The sequence below is a fragment of the Aethina tumida genome, chromosome 1 (genome assembly GCF_024364675.1).
Source record: "Aethina tumida isolate Nest 87 chromosome 1, icAetTumi1.1, whole genome shotgun sequence".
NCBI classification, from domain to species: domain Eukaryota; kingdom Metazoa; phylum Arthropoda; class Insecta; order Coleoptera; family Nitidulidae; genus Aethina; species Aethina tumida.
Window position 1 is genome coordinate 36608418 of NC_065435.1, and position 24251 is coordinate 36632668.

The 24251-nt window shown below is 31.9% G+C and overlaps 2 protein-coding genes across 2 annotated transcripts in view; both read left to right on the forward strand.

Moving 5' to 3' along the window:
- The window catches only part of LOC126264194 (uncharacterized), a 153077-nt gene that overhangs the window by 80254 nt on the left and 48572 nt on the right, over positions 1–24251 (forward strand). The gene's annotated exons all lie outside the window — the stretch shown is intronic.
- LOC126265353 (uncharacterized) lies at positions 9991–11326 on the forward strand. Its single transcript, XM_049966485.1, has 6 exons — positions 9991–10032; positions 10115–10505; positions 10563–10739; positions 10798–11079; positions 11140–11243; positions 11311–11326. Exons 2-6 carry the CDS (start codon positions 10428–10430, stop codon positions 11324–11326), a joined length of 657 nt encoding a protein of 218 aa, XP_049822442.1. The 5' UTR covers positions 9991–10032; positions 10115–10427.

Here is a 24251-nt window from a genome sequence, read left to right on the forward strand (position 1 = left end):
CAGCTCAAGAGCTCAGTAGTGGCTGTCTTTTTTGTTGATTCATCCTTTGTATTTCAATTATTTGATTGAATAAATTACTGCAATTTCTTGCATATTCTCTGAGGTTATGGGCCCAGTGCGTGCAGGATAAAGTTATACAATTGAGGTTGGAAGTCAATTGTGGTGAAGGCAACAGACAAAGATGGCGAACGTTACTGTAAATAACATTCTAAAAATTCAACAACTCGATGGCACGAATTTTAGCAAATGGAAATATCGTGTGGGAATTTTGCTTGATGAAGTGGAGTTGAGAAGATTCATCGAGGAATCATTGGAGGTCATTCTTACAGCGGAAAAAGATGTGACAAAACATCCTACGATTAAGTTGAATGAAAAGAAATGTGTTTCGATATTAGTACAGTCAGTTCATGATGGCCAACTTGAGTATGTTCGCGAAAGAGCTCGGGCAAAGGACATGTTCGACACATTATGCACGATTTTCGAAAGGAAAAGTGTGGCGTCGCAAGTTTTATTACGAAAACAATTGCTGACAATGAAATACAATGAGTCGGATGGTATGATAAGTTTACTTTTGCAATTTGATAAGAGAATTCGAGAGTTAAAGTCAACGGGAGCTACAATGGAAGAGCTTGATGTGGTTGTACATTTGTTGATTACTATGCCATGAGGTTATGATAACCTAGTGACAGCATTGGAAACAATGGATCAATCAAAGTTAACTGTAGAATTTGTTAAAACGGGGTTAATGGATGAGTACAACAAGCGGACTGGTGAAAATGGTTCGAGTAAATCAATTGAGCCTGGAGCAATGTTTGCTGGGAAAAAGACAATTATATGTCATATGTGTAAAAAATCTGGACACAAAAAGGCTCAATGTTTTCGCAATAAAAACAAAAAAGAGAGGTCAAATAGAGAAAGCGCAAATAGAGCAAGCGGTTCATCGATGTATGCAATTGCTGAAGATGGTACCAAAGAGAATTTGGCAGAATCGAAGGCATTTAACGCTCAATTGCAGCAGAATAGCGGTAATTACGCGGAAATAAAATTTGTCTTAGATTCTGGAGCGACTCAGCATATGGTGAATCAGAAGATGTTCTTCGATAAATTGGAACCAATTGACGAAATAAGCATTTCGGTTGCCAAGAAAAATCAAAGCATTGTTGCAAAGCAACGTGGTGACATTCTCGTTAAAACATTTCACCATGGTGACACATCGGTAAAAACAATGGAGGACGTTCTATTCGTGAATGATTTGAAATGCAACTTGATGTCAATTCGAAGACTAACACAAAAGGGATATCGAATTGTGTTTGAGTGTGATTATGCCTATGTATCGCTGAATGGTATCGAAAAGTTTGTCGGACGCGTAAATGGAAGAATGTATGAAGTGACTTTGTACGTTGACAACAATGTGTTTGCGGGATTTACAGGAGTGAATAATTTGAAAACAATATCACAGAATCTATGGCATTTTAGACTTGGTCATCTCAACCGAAATGACATGAAAAAGTTAGCCAATTATATGGCTATTGGTATGAGTAATGTAAAAAAAAGGATACACAGTTGTGCGAATCGTGTGTACTTGGAAAACATGTTCGTTCACCGTTTCCAAGAAATTCAAATACACGTTCATTGCGAGTTTTGGAATTGATTCACAGTGATGGTTGTGGACCGTATCCAACGAATGCATACGATGGGTCACGTTATTTTGTGACATTCATGGATGATAATTCGAGAGCATCCATGGTCTATTGCATCAAGAGAAAAAGTGAAACGTTTGGTAAATTCAAGGAATTTGTTGCAATGGCTGAGGCACTTCATGGCTCAACGGTGTCAAAATTGAGACATGATGGCGGTGGTGAATATACGTCTAACGAATTTAAAGAATACTGCAAACAAAAGGTTATTCAGAGGTTAGTCACCGTTGGTTCAGTATCTGAACGTTTAAATGAAACGCTGCAAAACAAGGCTACGACAATGCTTTTGGCCAGTGGGATGGAAAATAAGTTTTGGAATGAAGCAATTATGTCGGCAAATTATATCAAAAATCGATCGCCAACGAACGCGGTTGGAAAGCAGTTTAAAGACAAGACACCAGCAGAAATTTGGTTTGGAAAGAAACCGGAGCTGTCAAACCTTCGAATATTTGGTTCTGAATGTTACAATCATATTCCACATGAAAAGCGGTTGAAATTACAAGCAAAAGCAACAAAATGTATTATGCTTGGTTATGGTGCGACGTTTGGTACGTATTGACTTTGGGATATTGAACAACAGAAGCTAATTTTTAGTCGAAATGTAACATTCAATGAATCATCGGTATTAAATCGATCAAAGTTAGTAGAGATAATCGGTTCAGAGGCAGTTACAGATAGTGGGAGTACGTGTAACGGTAAAGCAGTTCAACCAAATGATGATGAACAGTCGCGTACTGATAAAACTGGAGAAATCCACAGTACTAATTTGGATTGTGTTGGTAACGGCGTTTATTTGGATAACATGGGTATCAGCGAGGTAACTCAACGAAAGAGCGGGAGAGTAAGAAAGGCACCGCTACGTTACGGTAATTATGCACCTGAATGTGATGCGCATATGGCACTATCATCTATCGAAGGTGAATCACTAGTGTTATCAGCAGAACGATTTGTTGGTGACGATCCGTCCACAATATCGGAAGCAAAACGGCGTAGTGACTGGTCTGAGTGGGAATAAGCAATCAATTGTGAGATGCAGGCGTTAGCAAAGAACAATACTAGGTCTATTTGCGACTTACCTAGAGGAAGAAAAGCAATCACAAATAATTGAAATGTCTTTATGATTCGGATTACCTTCATTCTATTCTATTGAGAGGCGGTGTTAATATAAACAATAAAATAGAATAAAGTAAGTTAAAAAACAATAACAATTGACAAATGAGGGCGATCGATGTAACCTTGGTGATCAAGAAACAGTGAGAGTCAGTTTGAGAGAAACAGCTCAAGAGCACAGTAGCAGTTGTCTTTTTTGTTGATTCATCCTTTGTATTTCAATTAATTGATTGAATAAATTACTGCAATTTCTTGCATATTCTCTGAAAAGTAAGTAACAACAGCAAAATTCGGCAAAGAGCTACACCGATATCAGACCCCCAAATGGAGTTAGACATAACGTTCGTCCTTCTGTTTGAATTTAGTTATAAGAGTTGCCATATTCAGACAAAAGAGAAGAGTTGTTAATTTGGCTGGCAACCTCGGTTACTAAACCAATAAACCATGTGTAGTGTCCGCGTTTGTTTACCAACAAACTTTAATCAGTTCAAACTTTTATTTCATACGAACCACATCTCTCTGAAGTTGCTTCTACGCTTCAATTCAAAATTATTAGTTAAATATTCTCGCTTTTATTAATGAGTCCCTGCCTCATTGGAAATGATAATCGGAAGAAATACTTGTGTATAGTAATGCTAGAAGTACGATGCAAAAGGCAAATGATGTAAAGATTCTAGTGGCCCAAGAATTGGATTTAAATGTAAGTATAATTTTCATCTGCATTCAAGATTTTTATAACTAATGACATATTTTATGTTAAAACACACACAATTAAATTATTTAATTTAAATGAAAAACAAATAAAATTGGTATATATGATATGATTAATAATTTTATATATCTTTTTTAAGGTATTTTGACGATTCGTTGGGCACGAGGAGTTATATAAATGAAGATGAAATGAGCCATGACAAAACCTGACGACATCTGGAAATATTTTCTCTGAGGCTATGAAATATGAAAAAAAAATCCAAAAAATCCGAAAAAAGTACAAGAAAAAATCACAATAAAGAAGAAAACAGCATTACCAAGAAACCGTCTTCAAAAATTCTACCAAAAAGGTTGAGGTCTAGAATGTTCCCGTTGGAGTTCCACATATCTATCTCTGTATATAGCAGGTACTTTCATTTTATGGAAATGTTTCCATAGTGTGGATCTAGGTTTCAACTCATCTATCATCTGAGAATGAAGCTTGTTTATAGCAATTATAATTTTAGATTAGTGCCGAAGTAATTCTTCCTTAAATTTTAATCTGTACTGTAATCACTAAATGTGTTTCCTAAAAAAATATGTTGCATATAACTTTTAAGTACCTCCACTGAATAGTTGAAGGTTAAAAAAATCGACAATGGGTCGAATCCATTTATTAACAACCAAACTTATATTAAATTAACCACATAACTTAAAGGTAAACAAAGTAGTTTTATTTGAAAAGTTATATTATATATGAATATTTGGGAATCACATTTATAGTCATTTAGTATAGGTTGAAATATAAGGAAGAATTTCATTCGAAACAGTTCTACCATTTAGTATAACTCATCTCATCTCGATATTTCTTTGCTCTGTCAATTTGTTGACACTGTGGATTCAAACGAATAGAATTATACCAAAAAATATAACTGAACCACAACATGATGTAATATTAATACAATGCAAGATCAATTCAAATTTACTTGAAAGACGACAACGTGTTTCTAAACTACATATTTCGAATTAGGATTAATTGAATTAACCATAACTCTTGCCTATAATTGGACTGGGTGACATGCTATAAGGTGACGTAATCTTAGCAACATAATTGTTATTTTCTTTTATTTGACAAACAAACTTCCTTCGTTTCTATTGAAACATGAAAGTCTGCAAAACGTTACTCAATCCAATACTCACTCCCAAATGTCCGTTTATTTTTGTAATTACTAATTAATTAAAAGTTTATTTATGTATACATCAGGCTAGTTATCTTCCTTTCAATTTCATCCCTCACCTCTCTTAGCAACAAAATATATATCGGCATTTAAGTATAAAGTTAACAATGTTAACAAAAACAATTTCTATTCACATGTTAATTATATGCAGAATCACAGACAGTATTTCTTTGATTCAAAATAAATATCAACGAGAGATCTGCAACTGATTTGATTTCAGTGACTCGTCATCGAAACCTTCAGACAGTAGGTTGCTATTATTGTAAATGTTTAAATATGTCACCTATTTAAATCAAAAGATAATTCACGTAGTTGATTCTTTAAGCAAGAATTAGTGAGCGGCAAATTTCAACTAGGTACTGAATTTTTTCTATCACGTTTGGTTGGATTATTACCCTCAAACAACACTAAGATATCAATCTTTCCATATTTGCTAATTTTATGTCAAAATTTAATTAGATTCCTCATCTCTAGATGACAACTTCAAATAATGTCAACACATTTTATTAACAAAATCATGAAAAAGTGATTTCTACTTTACAATTTTCTGATTTGCAATCTTTGTTCAGATGAAATTTATAATTTGTTTGCGCATATATATTTTAAGTGTCTCCACGTTTTCTTGAGAGCTGACAAATTGGACAACTTGGCCTTAGTTGCTGATTTATAATCGCGATTATAGGAACCTGGGATCCTATTAAGTAGTACTTTTCTAAAAAATCTTTATAAACTTTCAAGAAGTGAAACACAATTTACTTTATCTTGAATGTCTATAGGAGCATAAACTTTTTTTTCATTTATGATATTATTATCATTATTACAGATATTTTAGAAGAATACTGCTTAATAGGATACAAGGCTCCGCGATGTGTGGTAGTATAAAATGATCTTCTATGATCAGTATCGCGATTAAGGGGCACACCTAGTGTGAAATTTTCAAAAAATCGAATTTTTTTTCTTCCATATTTCGATAGATTATACCTTTAAAAATAACATACTAAAATTTTAAATCGATATCTTAAATAGTTTTTGAGTTACAGCCATTTAAAAGAGTAGCCGCTCGGCAGTTAGATAGTTGCATTGGTTACGGGATATATCTGAGCTATTGCTCGGAGTCTGCCTTCTCTTCCAACCCTTGTAATACGATTCCGGTTTCTATTGTGAGTCTCCGGGTATACAGAAATATATAAGTATAATTATTTCGGTATATTTTTCGTTTACTGCCACGTCACGTATTTTCGGAGCCAGATACATTTAGTTTTATTGTGACCGTTGTATCGAGTACTTCGTAAGTTAGCGTTAGTTAGTGTTCAACTGATGAGAAACCAAACCATGATAATTGTCCAGAAGGCGCAGAAAGTTGGTGCGCTTATCGCCGCGCGGAAGCTGAAGGAATGTTGAGTAAGTTTAAGCACGATTACCTCCCACTGGATCCAGAAGTTGAAAAAGATCTAAAGCCTATTTATGAAGATTTATCTGGGCATGAATTGCTTGATAGATGCAAAGGTAGTAATACTCAAAACAATAATGAAAGTACAACGGTTTACTTTGGCACTTTTCACCAAAGCACCTTCATAATGGAGTGAAAACTATTGAATTAGCAAATTTTTTTGCAACTTCAATATTCAATGACGGTTACTCCTCAATTTTAAAGATATTTAATGTAATGGGAGTAAAAGTTGGACCTGCAGCAAGAGATTATACGGCTCTTAAGGACGAGACGAGATTACGAATCGCTGATCATCGCCAACGGGCTTGTTCAAAAGAGGGTCGATCATCTCGAAGAAGAGCTTCTTCAGCTCAACAAGCATTTTTTGAGGAAGAGGAAGGTGAATTATATGGGCCTGGAATAGCAGATTAGCTGTAAGTATGATTTTAATCCATTTATAACAGTGAAAACGATCATTTTATCTTTAAACCCGTTTTTCTCGAAACAGCATTTTTCGAATTTGCTGGAGTGATTACTCGGAGACAAATGATTCGATCGTTATCAAATTTTTTTGCATCTCCTCTATATAGTTCTCCATATGATGACCCTCCAGTTTTTTGATCTGATCAAAAATCGAATTTTGGCAGGCCAAAAACGACCAAAATTTTGGGAAAAATTTAACTTTTTTTTTCAACATGCCGCCATTTTGTCAATTTTTGATTTGTTTGTTCGCCCGAGGGTCATCGTACAGACAATATGTTTTAGTTTAACGAGAATTTTTTTTTTTTTAGGTTTTATCAACGGAGAAGGCTGCAATCACTCCAGCAGTGGAGGACCTTGTTTTTTTGGCGCCGCCGGAGATCGCGTGTCATTTCGAAACTATTTAATATTTCATTTCAAAAATTTTACTGTGTATTCTCAAAACATGTATAAATATACCCTCAAAATTTTAAATAGATGGATTCACTAGTTTTTTTTTTTTTTTAATTCCCAAAAATGGCCTTTTTTTAGATTGTCACACTAGGTGTGCCCCTTAAATAATCAGCGAATAAGCAGAACAAAAATATTCCATCTTTAGTTCTCGATGTTGTCAGTGTGTTGTCAAATCACGCATACTCTCAAGAAAATATGGAGACACCAAAAATATATATGCACCAAAGTAGATGAAAATTTTAGCAGAACTGAAAGCCATTAATTATAAGTTTCAATCGAACTAAGATTGCAAATCAATATTTACGCAGAAAATTGTAAAATAGTAATCACTATTTTATGATTTGGTTTATGAATTGTGTTGATATTATTTGAATTTGTCATCCAGACATGAAGAATCTAAATAATGTGCGATATAAAAGTATCAAATATGGAAAGATTAGTATATCATTTGAGGGTGATAACCAATGGTGAAAAAGAAAGTGCATAGTTGAAATCTGTCGCTCAGTTATTCAAGCTGAGAGAATCACCTACGTGAATTTACTGTTGATTTAAAAAGGTGAAATATTTAAAAAGTTACAAAAATAGCAACTTCCTGTCTGAATATTTATATTACGTGCCCTGAGAGTCATTGAAATCAAATCAGTTGCAGATCTCTCGTCGACATTTATTTCAAGTTTCAATAGCAACCAATTGTTTGTAAAAAAATAAAATAACATTTATGTTGCTAAGATTACGTTTCTATGTAATTTAGAACAAAGTTGTCTTCTCCCAAGCAAAACTTGATTTGATTCTTATATTGTATAAATATTTCACCAAATTGTGGTTCAGTTATATCTTTTCTTATAATTCTATTCGTTTTAATCCACAGTGTCAGCAAACTGACAGAGCAAAGGAATATCGTGATGATTTTTCGATTTGATATAAAATTGTTGATGGTAGAAATGTTTCGAATCAATCTCATCCTTATATTTCAACCTACACTGGAAGACTATAAATGAAATACACAAATAAATAAATATAACTTAACTTTACAAATAAAATTGCTTAGTTTAACTTTAGTTAGTTTTAATCCACAGTGTCAGCAAACTGACAGAGCAAAGGAATATCGTGATGATTTTTCGATTTGATATAATATTGTTGATGGTAGAAATGTTTCGAATCAATCTCATCCTTATATTTCAACCTACACTGGAAGACTATAAATGAGATTCACAAATAATTAAATATAACTTAACTTTACAAATAAAATTGCTTAGTTTAACTTAACAGCGGCGTTTACTAGACAAGGAATCGCACTTTCGGTCAGAAAAGGACGCAAAACAAAACATAGCCCGTAATGTGGTGCCGCCACGAAATCAAACAAACATTCGGTTTTAAAACGTTCGTGTGCACAATTTTTTGCATGGGACAGGACCGCACTCGAGATCTCATATTTATAACGAATTTATTGGTTGTAAATAGATTATGAAATTTATAATAGTAATGAATTCTTAATATATTTTTATTAATTAAAATTATATAAAATTAATATATGATACAATAATATATATGAAAAGTATAATAATGTATACAGTTACTAATGGGGTTTGTGTCGTATAGTTAGTTCTAAACCAATCACATTTTATCATATAAACAAATATAATAAATACGATATACAAATACGGATGTCGATTTACAATCTATTATTAATTTAAAAAAATGATCTCAAAGTTAATCTTTAATCGATTCTTATTGTTTCGATTTTGATTGTGTAGGATAGTGACCTTATCTCTAAATTTGCATTTAGTACATACTCTTGGCGCCACGAAAATTACTTTCGCACCCTTAGAGTGAGGAGTGATTCAAACCAGTGCATGTGACCTGCGTGTATTTTTGTGTCGAAATTTAAGTGAAATGTGATAACATCAACAAAACGGATGGAATTTTTCTGTTCGGGTAGTACTTGAGTTAAGTGGTCAATGAGAGGGGTGCGATTCAGTATACATTTAAAACGAGCCAGAAATTTTAGTTCAGTTTTGGTGGTTGAAGAAACAGTCACAGTTTCAAACAAAGAAACAAATTAGTCCTATTTTAGTCGTGAGCCAAAGTGTAATTTATTGTAAACTCTTAAAGGTAAGTTTTTTATTCAATTTTTGATTTATATTGCTGTATTATTGTTTAGTATATATATTTGTTAATTCATGTCATCAATTAATTGATTTTTACTTGTATATGTCACAATTTTGATATTATTTCATATTTTTGTGTCCTTGGTTTTCCATTGGTTGCATCTATATTCCATGTTCATTGTTTGTTGTTGGTTTTTCTCCCAGTGAAATTATGAATAAAGAATGATTTATTTGAAGAATGTATTAGTTTATTTCAAATCGAATTTAGTGAATTTAATATAAATATCATAGTTTTAAATTTTTATTACATATATAGTATATAGTCGGCTGCAGAATGGCATTACCACCCCAAGGTCGAGTTTATGTAATTAAATTAACTTTATAAAATTGGAATATCAAGTGACACATAATTATGAAATTTAAAATCAAAGAAGCATGAACCATTGTATATTATAATGTATTTATATATAATAGTATACAAAAATAAAATAAAAGCAATATTAATTCTAGAAAATGCCGAAAACGCGTAGATTTGCTTCTTGGACTAAGAGACGTGGAAAAAAATCAAAAGTTCAAGTAAATGTACAAAGAAAAAGGGAAGTAGAGAAAATAGGATCATATATTGTGGATAAACTTTTAGAACGAGTTGAGAATTATAAAGAATCTACCCAATGTTCCCGATATATTTTCAATTCACGTCCAAACGAAGAAGCTCTTAGTCCATGTGGTACAACAACCCCGTTACGTTCTGTTAGAACTAAGTCTAATTTAACCCCATGCAAAAGTGAAAGAAAAACGTTTTCAGAAATAAATGAAGAATATGAACGGTACGTTTTTATTCAAATTGGCAAAATTCATCTTTTTTGGAAACCATATCTGACGGCGACGACTTAATTAGTATTATTTTAGAATTGAAAATTTTCCTTTGGATATAGAAGTTGTTCCTGAAATCAATTCATTGACAGGTTATCGAATTGTAGATATCAGATACTTCCTAAATATAACAACTAAAATTCAAGTACAACACAACAAGAGGTGCACTGGTGGACAATTAGTTTATCTAAAAGAAGTGCGATGTGGGTTAAGAAGCACATTTATTTTAAAATGCAACATTTGTGACAAAGAAGTATCAGTTTCAACAGAAAATCCGAAAACAAGGTCCAAAATTAATAGAGCAGCTGTATGGGGAACATTTTCAGTAGGAAGCACCTACGCACATTTAATGGAATTATTGAAAGTAATGGATATTCCATGTTTATCTAAAAATTTGTATTATAAAATTCAAAATGAATTGGATCAGGTGTGTTATAGTACCATTACTGAAATTTTTATTGTTTTTATACATGAAATATTATAGGTATGGAAAGAATCATTATGGCTTGCTTTGGAAGAAGCTGGAAAATTAGAACGTGAAGCTGCAATTAAGGAAGGACATGTAGATTCACATGGCATTCCATATATAACTGATGGATATTTAGATGGAGGATGGTCTAAACGAAGCTATGGACATACGTATAATGCAAATTCTGGAGCTGTAAGTTTATAATATATTCGGATATGTAACAAATAACATTTTATGTTATAATTTGTAGGCTGTTATAATAGGGAAAACAACAGGAAAAGTATTACTCGTAGGTGTAAGGAATAAATACTGTTGTATTTGCGCTAGAGCCGAAAACAATAATGAAGCTGCTAAAACACATCTTTGTTTTAAAAATTGGTCCGGTTCATCATCTTCAATGGAACAGGATATAATAGTAGAGGGATTTAATAACAGCATAGAAATACATGGGTTGAAATACTTAAAATTTATTGCAGATGGTGATTCCTCAGTTTTTAAAAATATTAAAGAAAAGGTACCATATGGACACGAGGTAAACTTGTAATATAAAATAATAGATAAGTTTTACAAATATTTACACAATACTTTTTAGGTTGTTAAAATTGAATGCATGAACCATGTATTAAAAAATTTCAGTAAAAACCTTTACAAAATTAAAAAAGATACTCAAGGGGTCCCTGTTGACGCCAGAAAGATGTTAAAAAGCGATACTATTAATGAACTAAATAAATCAGTTCAATCTGCAATTTACGCAAATTCGCAGGATCCAGAAAATCTAAGAGCCGATATTAGAAATACAATATATCACGTTTATGGTAATCACAGTGCTTGCAAACAGTATTTGTGCACCAATACTGGAGACGTTTCTAATGATCGAACAACTCAACTTATATCTTCTGGCCTGCATCACCATCTTTTTGGTGCTATTGAGCAATTATTAATGAAGGCTGATTTACTTCATGATAAAGAAACCAACAATAAAACAGAAATTTTTATGAATATAATGGCTCGTTTCAATATGGGAAAAAGATTGAACTTGATTCAAAGAAATTCATTTCAAATACGAGCTCATTTAAGCGTCCTCTCTTACAATTATGGTTCAGATTGGCATACAAAACCTTGGAAATCATATTTTAATGAAAGTCCAGGTAAAAATCTAAAAAAATTTATAAGTGCTCAGGGTAATGAAAAAGAGCGGAAGCGCAAAAATCCTTATGATAGGGAATCTGTAAAAAAAAGGATCAAATTTTCAGGAGATTCTAACTATGGTCCTAACATAGCGGAAACATATGTTTCAGATAGTGATATCAACTCAGCAGTACAAAATTTGTGCGAACGTTTGAAGGTGGTGTATGCTTTATGTATATATACATAATTTTTAAACAAGTTTTCTTAAAGATTACTAAATAAGAACAGTTTAAAATAAACGAAAAAACAATTGGCCAATTTAACAATCCAAATTATTTAACGGAAAGAATGCACCGGCTTACTGCTTCCAATTTTGGAGATGTTATAAAATTAAAAGAATCTTGTGATAGTATAGTTAAAAAAATTTTAAGAAAAAATAATTTTTCTACTGAAGCTACAAAGTACGGGAAAATAAATGAAACGGTAGCAATAAAAAAATTTGAAGAAGAATACAATAAAATTGTAAAGCCTGCCGGTTTATTTGTTGACGTTCTTCATGGATATTTAGGAGCTTCACCTGATGGTATCAAATTTTTATAAATTATATTGTGTATTTTTATAATTAAATTTTTATATTTTCAGGAATTATTTCTGAAGACGAAATTGTGGTAAAGTGTTCTTATAAGACCTTCAAATCTGGATATTCGTTAGAAGAGGGGATTATAAGAAAACAAATACCATATTTGTCAATGAAAGACAATAAAATAGCACTTAGGAAAAATCACGAATATTACTATCAAATACAAGGCCAACTAAATATTATAGGAGCTAAACGATGCTATTTTATTGTATATTCAGGGCCAAAAAATAAAATTCTCGTCGAAGTAATTCCTAAAGATGAAGACTTTTGGATTAACAAAATGCTTCCAAAATTGGAAAGATTCTTTTTGAATTGTCTGGGGCCAGAGATAATTTTAAATAGAAGAGGGCGAAATTTAAAATGTTTAGATCCACCCTACATCAGAGAAGCGCAAGAAAAGAAAAAAAAATGACATTTTAATAAAACATTAATTTTTGAAATAATTTGTTTCACTACGTTCCATTCCTATAAATTTCATTCAAATTACAAAGTTTACGCATTACTTTACTGTAATTATAAACCAAACATATATATAAAAAGTGTTTTGATTTTAATTTATCAGATAATGAAAATTGTATTGTATTATATTATATTGAACAATAAGCAGAATTTTCATTTTAGATTTCCAGGTTAAAAATGTACTATTTAAATAATTTGATAACTATTTAAATAATGAGATTAAAATATATTTTTACATCACATAAATTTAATTAATGATGAATAATCAATTATCAATATTTTTTAAAAATATATATTTTATTTTTGAATTTCTTGTATGATACAAGCTCACATGGCTTTCTTACATGTGGCCAATTTGTAATTCTGAAATTAGTAGTATTATGAATCAAAGAGTTTCTAAATTTTATTACTATAATAACGTATAAAAATGTACAAATTTCCCTGAATACGTCCAGTCAATAGGCCATCTATGAATAATGAGTGGAACACATGACATACTCCCCTTCCTTCTCCGCAATCACTTATACTTACAGATTTCTATGATTATTCGGTTTACGTATGAAATTTTATTAATTTGCTAATTTGGAGCAAATCTAAAAAACGAATTATTTTTCTCGGAAAATTTTTACTGTACAGTCTTGTTAAATATCTAAACTTTGACATGACATATTTCATTTACCAAAATATTCTTTATTTTTTGAGTTATTTGCTGTACAAAAATGGTAGAAAATGACCTTAGTTTGATCATCAATCACTTTGTTATTAAATAAAATTACGGCTTTAAAACTATGTCATGTCAAAGATCAAACATTTGTTAATCCACACCCAAAATTTCAAATAGATTGATTGCGTAGTTTTTGAGATTTGCTCCAAGTCGTCGGCGGCGTTTGTATAGGGAATTTAACACAGGGAGACGCCGCCCTTAAGGCGATAATTTAGTTTGGTGTTATAAAATGGTTTCGACACATTGTCGATTATTTCAAACTCCAATTATTCAGTAGCCAGATTTACAGCTATATATAACATAATTATTTATAATATATACAACATAATTATTTAGGAAACGCATTTACCGTCATAAAGTACAGATTACAATAGGAAAAATTTCTTCGCCACAATTATCAAATTATAATTATTATAAACATGCTTAATTCTCAAATGTTAGATGAGTTGAAACATAGGTCCATACTGTGGAAACATTTCAACAAAATGAAAGTACCTGCTTTATACACACACAGATATGTGGAACTCCAGCAGGAACATTCCAGTCCTCAGCCTTGTTTTCTTCTTTATTGGGATTTTTTCTTGTACTTTTTTCTGATTTCTTGGATTTTTTTTTCACATTTCATAGCCTCGGAGAAAATATTTCCCGATATCGTGTGGCTTTGTCGTAGCTCATTTCATCTTCATTTATATGATAGTAATCAGTCTGTCAATGTGTAACTAACTCCTGGTGTCCAACGAATCGTCGAAATGGTTTATTTGTTTTTTATTTAAATTATATAATTTAATTGTGTATGTTTTAGCATAAAATATATCATTAATTATAAAAATCTTGAATACAGATGAAAATTATACGTACATTTAAATCCAATTCTTGGGACACTAGAATCTTTCCAGCATTTGCCTTTTACATCGTACTTTCAGATTTCAATCTGAATTTATTCTGAAAACAAATTATGTATAAGAGAGGTATGTTTCCGTATGAACTGGTTACAGTTTGGTGGTAACCAAATAAAGAAATCTTTTTGGGCTACTTGATTTTATGAAAAATATTTAAATTTGTTTATGACAACGAAATTCAAATATTTGCAAATGAATAACGAATTGTTAATGTCATAAGCTCTTTATAGAACAACTTAAGAAACATAGTTCTTAATTATTTTTTACAGGTAGATCAAGATGGAACATATTGTATAAAATTTCATAAGATTTGTGCTCACAATCATTAACATCCATATTGCTAAAAAGTAAATCCCAATCAACTAATGATAAGTGATAGTTTAATGAGTAAACCTCAGTACTCATGAAAACACTATACTCATCATTAGTCCAATTCACTCGGGGCAGATTTCAATCTCCAGTTACTAAAAATATATCCACTGATGCACAATGATTGGAATCAAAAACTGAACCAGATGCTGGTAAACTGTTCCAATTATTCACTTTTGGCTTTTGACCTTAATGGAAATAAAGACTTCCGGTACTTTCGTGTCCTTTCGGTGAGCGCAGGGGTGCGTCATCATCAGACGATTTCGACATCACCTTCATAGGCGTGACCCACTTCGTGGAAAACTTTTGCGTTTTGGAGGTGTGGGGTGGCCAGTTGGGAGAAAGGATTGGTTTTAGAAGTATTTCCAGGATTTACCGAAGGTGTCTGTAGTTTAGCAGACAGCAGATATTTTATTCCTAAGGCATAGTTTTCGGGTACCTCTTGAAGCGCCGGCAGACTTTTGGGTTTTATTGAGTTTTTCACTTGGTTTGTCATTTCTCCTCAAATTACACATAGTTTATTGATTTAGTAACTGATATATATATATATAATATGTACAGTTATATCCTTCAAACACGGCGCCCAAAGTCGTGCCGGTTCGAATATCCGTACCGAGACGACGATCCCCGACTGAGACCATACCGATTCACATCCGGGACAATGCAGTAAGTTTTCTTTTGTTTTTTAAATATTATATAAATGTCCTTAGATACATACTTTATTGTCACTAATGGTTAATGATAATAAAATAATTTGACTATAAATTTTGAATGTATTTTTTCATATACATTTGATTTATCTGAGTTTGAATCCGAATATAAACGCACACTGGTAAAAAGTAATAATTTTCAAGGAAATAAATAATATATATTAGGGCAAATTTTAATATTGATAAGATTTAGATGACTGAGATAATGTTACACTAACATTTAGAAAAAAGTTTTCATAGAAAAGAAACACTTAAATTAATTTGGCAAAATTGTGAAGACTGATATGGAATACGGTTCGTATTCTTTGACAACTCATTGACAATCTTGACAACTGATCTTTGTGTAATTTTATTTTGTTCTGTATCCGATCCTATAATGCTCTTTGGCGAATTACGGAAAGAGGTTATTTCAATCTGCCAAAATGTGCGGAATGTGGATCGTATAAATATTACTCCAGGAGCTGACCCAGCGTACAAAATATGATAATATGCTTTCCTTAGTTAACTTAATGCTGTCTTGTTAACCCTAATTAGTTTACTTGAAGCATTCTTCTAAAAAAATCTAATTTACAGCATAATGTAGCTTACACTATTATAAAGAATGAAAAATTTTGACACTACTTAAAACAAATAATGTTTCATCTCCTCTTGGGAAGCCAATTATAACTGATGCGATGACCTGGTAGGAGTGCACTGAAACTACACATAAACTTTTAAAATTGTAATTTGAATTGTGCGCCTGTGGACAGTTAAGTTGTAATTTTAACACTAAATTCTTAAATATAAATTTTTCTTCAGAAATAATAAATTCTATTAAGCCCAGAAAGGCTTATTTACTGAGAAAAGTAATAAAGTTAACCTAAAACGTCAATACGACAATTGAAAGGTGATTTCTCGTAACATCTGGAATAAGAGTTCTTAAATTGTCAGCAAACAATCAATTGGCATTAATTGAAAAGTTAACCGGCCGAGATAATTACGTAACCTGGCGATTTGCTGTAAAAACACATCTACAGCAAGAGAAGTTGTGGACTGCATAAACCTTCCCACATGTGTCATTGTGGACACAAAATGAGTCACAAAGGCAAAAACTAGGATAAATTTACCAGTTGACTAAATAAATTACGTGCACATACAAGAGAGTAGTACTGCAAAAGAAGTATAGGATACGTTTTCATAAGTATTTGATAACTCTTGGTTGACACGCTGTGATGAGCTGCTGCATGATCTCTGTAATACTTCACTTACTGCATGTTAAAACGTAGAGAAATATGTGAGAAAAATAATGTGTACCGCTCACAAGCTCAGAAACATTGGTTTCGAAGTTGACGATGAATGGCTATTTACAGTGCAACTCTCCGGTCTACCAGAAACCTATCAACCAATGATTATTACTATTGAAAGCTCCGGCATGAAGATAACATCAATTTCTGTGTGTGTTGTTCGGTTTCCCAGTCAACAAGAACAACCACAAGAAACAAAGTAAGTAAGGGTGCTACACTTGTAATAAGTAAGGTCATAAAAGTCCTCAAATGCAAATCCAGGACCAAGAATGTTCAACAAAAAGCAAGTAGTTCATCATATGCTGTTGTGTTTGAGGCAACATCCAGCCAAAATGACCCATGGCAAGTGGCTTCTGGTGCATCGTCACACATGACAAGACGTGAGAACATGCTTGAAAATATGACTCTGTCATACATAAAATCAGAGTCGCAGACAACAAAGTATCATCTGTGCAATGCTCAGTATAAGTGAGGTTGGACCATTATGACGATGAAGGTCAAAACAAAAAGGTGCTTTTTCCAAAAGTATTATGTGTTCCTAAACTGGCAACAGATTTATTGTCTCTAAGTCAGATTATTTGCGATGGTCGCCAAGTAAAACTTGACGGAACAGGCTGTGTTATGTGAGGGTCGACTGGAATAGTATTAGGACTAGCATTAGTCTTTTCAAATCTGTTTAAAATTTGTTCCACATAAATACTAAAACTTTCTATTTGCATTCCCAAAAAATTACTTGGGGTTTCCATTATTTTAATTCCAATATGTGTTTTTCAGTTTTTGTTTAAATTAATTTAGTTCTGATTCATCAATTGAGAATAACAGGCCATCATCAACATAGGCACAACTAGCATTTCTTCTTACTGAAATCAAATTTACTTGAAAGAAGGCAACTTTTTTTAAATTACATATTTCGAATATGGTTTAATTGGACATTGGATGTTTTGTTTATATTGTAACGTCTGGCATATGTCACAAGGAAACGTAATCTTAGCAACATAAATGTTATTTTCTTTTATTTGATAAACAAAATTCTTTCGTTGCTACTGAAACTTGAAAGTTCGTGATTTCCGTGATTTTTCAGGACTCGTAATCGAAACCTTCAAACAAAAAGTTGCCATTATTGTAATTGTTTAAATATTTCACTTTTTTAAATCAACAGTAAATTATCGTGGTTGATTCTTTCAGCTTGAATTAGTGAGCGACAATTTTTCTCTTTCACCTTTGTTTGGGTTATCACTCTCCCACAACACTAAGATACCAATGTTTCCATATTTGCTAATTTTATGAAGAAAATTATTTAGATTCCTCATGTTTGGATGACAAGTTCAAATAATGTCAACACAACTTTTAAACCAAATCATGAAATATTGATTTCTATTCTACAATTTTCTGCGTAAAGATTTGCAATCTTTTTACAGTAGAAATTTATAAGTAATAGCATTTTTTGTTGGTTTGTTACATATATATTTTTAGTGTCTCCACGTTTTCTTGAGTGTTCCTAACGAGTACGCACGTTTTGACAACTCTCTGACAACTTAGTCAACTAATGTTGGAATATTTTCGTTCTGGTTAATTGCTGATCTTATAATCGCGATACCGATTATAAAAAGAGGTTATTTTATACGACAAAGCATCGCAGAGCCTGGGATCCTATTAACCAGTATTTTTCTAAATATCTACTTTATAGTGCAACAAGGGCAACATAATTAAAAGGAACGCTTACACTATTATAGACATTCAAGAAGTGAGACACGATTACTTGTTTTACTTATATGTTCCATACTTGCTTTAAAAATGTGTTAAAATCGTGGTAGTAACTCTCCATATGCGTTGAATTGTAAATGGAGTTCTTAGGATGCTTTATTTAAATTTGCAATTTGTAAAAAGAAATAATTTTTGGGGGTATTAGAGAGTTTGATGAATAACCCGAAAAGTTTTGACATTGACAGAATTTGGAAGGGCGTGACAACTAAGTTGACTTATTAATTACTAGTCAGTAATAGATGATGTTAACAGAGAAATGGAAAGATTAAATATTTCTACTCATAATTTCTTCTTCAACAATAACGCATACTTTAAGCTGGAATTTATATGCTAAATTACTGTCCATCCCATTTAAAAATTGTTCTGCAATCAGTGCTTTTTAATAATATCTGTATTCTTGAACCTCTGTGTTTGAACTCTTTCAGCACCAGAATATTCACCAGCTTTTCTTTTACATTTACGCAAATTCATTTTAGTTTGAGCCAAACCAACTTTTCTAGATAAACTACCGCCTAATCTATTACACATTTCTAAATTTCAAACATATTACATTAAAACCTTTTACCTAAAGTGTAACTTTCGAAAATAGTGTTGATTTATTTTATTTAAAAAACTAATCACTTTATATTACAATCGTTATGATTATCTACAGTGGAAAACTTACTTGACAACTCCAGCCCAGTTAGTTAAGCAAACAATAAATCATGGCAGATTCTATCAAATGCCTTTTAAAAGTCTGTATAAACAACATCAACCTGTAAATGATAACTGTCGAATTGTTATAAATAAGAAGGTTGGTCGCAGAAGATTTACATTTGCAAAATCCGTGTTGACTCTCATTTATAATATTTTGGAACTATGGCATAATTATTTTGGAAATGAATTTTTTTGGACAATTATGGAATACAAAACATTTTTCATACAGGCCTAAATATGTTACAAGTAAACTATCTCCATTCTTTAAGGTAGGTGTAATAAATGATTTTTTCTGTACATTAGGAAATAAAGCACATTTTAAAAACAAGTTAAATTCCATTTTTAGAGGCTTTGTTAATGATAATCCACAATTCATTCAATGCTGTAGAAGGAATATCATAAGGACCTCTATTACTAGATAAATCTGACTTCTGAGTTCATTAAAAACATCAATCTGGAAAAAATTATTATTATTTTTTGAATATAAACCAAAATATTTTCATGACAAAACGATATTGCTTAAATTTGTGTTTGCATTGAAAGCTAAAAAACGAAACAAACAGCTCACGTGTAAAGAGTAAATACTTATTTCTTTTGTAGTTTTCGTCTTTTCAACGACGAAATTGTAAGTTACCAAATAATTGTTCAAGTTCAGTTTTGAAATCAAATTACATTTTGTACATATTCAGGTTCCAACAGCAATGAAGGCGATATGTTTATTAATCAAAAGTAAAACATACTTCTGTTGTCTGAAGAATATGCAATGCTTTAATACAATTCAATATACATAAATTTGAACACTAAGGAAATCGGGTACCTCTGGAAACGTCGGCAGACATTTGGTTTTTATTGAGATTTTCACTTAGCTTGTCTCTTTTCCGGACACTACACATAGTTTATTGATTTAGTAACCGATGTTACCAGCCAAATTAACAACCCTTCTCTTTCGAATTTGGTAACTATTATAACTAAATTCAAACAGAAGAATGACAAACAACTCACACCAAAATTGTTACTATCAACAATATTCCCTGGTTGCTAACCACACTTTGAACAATTGACAAAAGTTGCTAACAATAAAAGACTTTTCTGTCGTTACCAATGGCAGCGGTAACGATCGTCATTTATCCAAGTTTGGGTGGCAACTACTGAAATCTGTCCATCTTTTGTCTGAATTTAGTTAGTTACTAAATTCAGACAAATAAAAAAAATTGTTTACTTGGTTGGTAACCTTGGTTACCAATTCAAGAAACAACTGAATTAAGTTTTGGTTTTCGTACTGTAAACAATTTAATAACTGAATTAGCGGTCATGAAATGCGAAAACAGCAAGCGTGCCTGCAAGAAGTTCGAGTGCTTCAGAGTCCTATTGGGACCACACGGCACTTCGCCAGTTCCATTTCAGAATAAGTTCCTATTAAGAGACAAAAACGGTGAAATAAGAAACTGAAAAAGCGCCTCAAATCCAGGTTCGATTGTCAGAAAGACACAGCTAATTATTGTAAAGCCCCAGTTTTGATCGGCTGCATTAGACTACATTAGACTACCAATTAATTCTCAGTATCGTGTGGGGACTTTAAACATTTTTAAATCTCTGTTAACTTTTGAGTGGCAGTCATAGGGTGTTTTAATTGGATTGCAATCTACCATTCTGAATTTCTCTGAAATATATTTTGTTTGTTTAAGTGTTACTCCTTTCTTACTTTGGTTAATTTCTATTCTAAAGAAAAACCTAGCAATCTTTGATCTTCAATTTCTCAGCTAATTCTCTCTTAATTTCATTACCAGTTTGATTTTCGACAGTTCTTTTGTACTCCTTAAATTTTTCAAAAACTTCTCTCTTTGACTTAAGGAAAAAACTTGGCACCACCTATTATATTCGTCTATTAATGTAAGAAGATATCTTGATCCACCGCTGAATCTGACTCGCATTGGTCCGCAGATATCTGAATGAACAATATTCAGTAACTGCTTACTTCTTCCTTCTCTATCAGTAAAGGGTTTCCTTGCTTGCTTACCTCGTTGACATTGTCACACCACATGGGTAATTTATCATTATCCAATTTATTACCGTGTACCAGTCGCTTTCTGTACAAATCCTGTACGCCTTTATAATGTAGGTACTCTAGTTGTCTATGCCACAGGACCATTTTGTTTGAATTTCTATGCATTATTCATTTGCAGATATTTGAATTCCGTTGCCATAAACAAATTTCAATGTTTTATTTATTAATTCGTTATTCATTTGTAGACATTTGAATTTCGTTGTATATAAACATATTTCAATATTTTTCATAAAATCAAGTAGACCAAAAAGTTTTCTTTATTTGTTTACCACAAAACTCTAATCACTTCAAACTTTTATTTCATAAGAAACACATCTCTCTGAAGTTGCTCCTACGCTTCAATTCAAAATTAATAGTTAAATATTCTCTCTTTATTAATGAGGTTCTTTCTCATTGAAAATGGTAATTAGAAGAAATACTTATGTACAGTAGTGCTAGAAATGAAACCGATCGTACCCAACTCTTATTTTTAGGGAATAGTTTTGGCTAAATTCATTATTTATATTTACAGGAATTCCCAACTAAACACAGAATAACGCTCCATAAAATAACACATTAATTTGTTTTCAGAATAAATTATGATTTTTTTATTGGAGCAAAGAAGGGGAAATCCACAAGACGTAGTGCCGGACTTTACCGACTAAAAACCCCTCTCCGGGCACCGATCCGAAGATCATGGCCTAAGAGTAGTTAACCATAAAGGTTTAGGAAAATAGAAGGGAAAATTAAAGAGGTACGTAACAATCGCTACATAGTAAAGAAAAGATGTCCCAAAGAGACGCAGAAGTCTAGACAGCCAAGAGACAAGGTCTCTTGTATCTGTCGGATTCACAGTGTTGGATATCATGCAAGCATGCAATCTCCGGATTAGAGTGTTGAAAGATAGATCTCCGGAGATTGAGGGCATGCTATTTTCTCTGAGGCTATGAAATATGAAAAAATATGTAAGAAATCCGAAAAAAGTACAAGAAAAAATAACAATAACAGAGAAAACAGCATTACCAAGAAACCGTCTTCAAAAGTTCTATCAAAAAGGCTGAGGACTGGAATGTTCCCGTTGGAGTTTCACATATCTGTCTGTATATAAAGCAGTTACTTTCATTTTATGGAAAGTTTTCCACAGTATGGGCATACGTTTCAACTCATCTAACATCTGAGAATTAAGCACGTTTTTAGTAATTATAATATTAAAATTGTGCCGTAGTAGTTTTTGCTTATATTTTAATCTATAATTTATGACGGAAAATGTGTTTCCTAAATAATTATATTGTGTATATCTGTATATTTTTCCACTGAATAATTGGAGGTTGAAAAAATCGGCAATGTGTCGAAACCATTTTATAACACCAAACTAATATTACAATATCGACATAAGTTAAACAAAGTAGTTTTATTTGTAAAGTTATGTTATATTTAAATATTTGGGAATCTCATTTATGGTCATCCACTGTAGGTTGAAATACAAGGATGAGATTGATTCGAAACAGTTCTACCATCAAAAATATTATAACAAATTGAAAAATCATCACGATATTCCTTTGCTCTGTCAATTTGCTGAGACCGTGGATTAAAACGAATTATAAGAAACGATATAACTGAATCACAATTTGGTGTTATATCAATACAATGTAAGAATCAAATCAAATTTACTTGAGAGAAGACAACTTTTTTCTAAATGACATACTTTTGACATATGCCATAAAGAAACGTAATTTGACATGTTATTTTATTTTTTGACAAACAATTCGTTGCTATTGATACTTGAAAGTTTGCAAAATGTCACTCAATCACACACCCACTCGTTTTATTTTGTAATTACAAATTAATTAAAATTTTATTTATGTGTATATACATCAGGCTAGTTATCTTGTTTTCAATTCTATTCCTCACCTTATAATAGTTGAAACTTCTCTTAGCAGCAATCTATTCTAATGTAAATATTAAGTTAACAAAGTTAACAAAAACAATTTCTTTTCACATATTAATTACTTGTAGAAAATAAATGTCAAAGAGGGATCTGCAACTAATTTTATTTCAGTGACTTTCAGGGCTAGTAATCTAAACCTTCAGACGGTAAGTTGCTATTTTTGTAACTGTTTAAATATTTCACCTTTTTAAAAATTTAAGAATTTTTCTCCTTCACCTTTAGTTATCACCCTCAAACAACACTAATATACCAATCTTTCCATATTTGATAATTTTATGTCGCAAATTATTTAGATTCTTCATGTCTGGATGACAAGTTCAAATAATGTTAACACAATTTATAAACCAAATCATGAAATAGTGATTCACACTATTTCACAATTTTCTGGGGAAATAAAGATTTGCAATCTTTGTTGGGTTGAAATTTATAATTAATAGATTTATCTGTTGCAGCTTTGTTAAAACTTTCATCTCCACTTTAGTGCATATATATTTTTAGTGTTTCCATATTTTCTTGGGAGTAAGCATGTTTTGACAAAACACTGACAACATCATCGAGAACTAAAGTTGTAGTATTTTCGTTATGCTTATTCGGTTATCATATAATCGCGATACCGATCATGGGAAGAAGTTATTATATACAATCAAACATCGCCTTGTATCCTATTAAGCAGTATTCTTCTAAAATATCTGTAATAAGGTATATCATAATTGAAATGAAAGTTTATGCTCTTATAGACATTCAAGAAGTGAGACACAATTTACTTGCTTTACCTGTATGCTCCATACTAGCTTCAAAAATATGTTAAAATCGTGGTAGTAACTCTCCATATGCGTTGGGATGTAGATGGAGTTCTTAAGATACTTTATTTAAATTTGCAATCTGTAAAAAGTAATAATTTTTGAGGGTATTGCAAAAATGATCTTCAAAAATTGATTGAATAAATCATATTGTAGAAGAGAATGAAAAACACAGTGACCAAAGATTTTTTTGTAAGAAGGAAAATAACGGAGCGATTTTTAATTAGGGATGTCTCAATA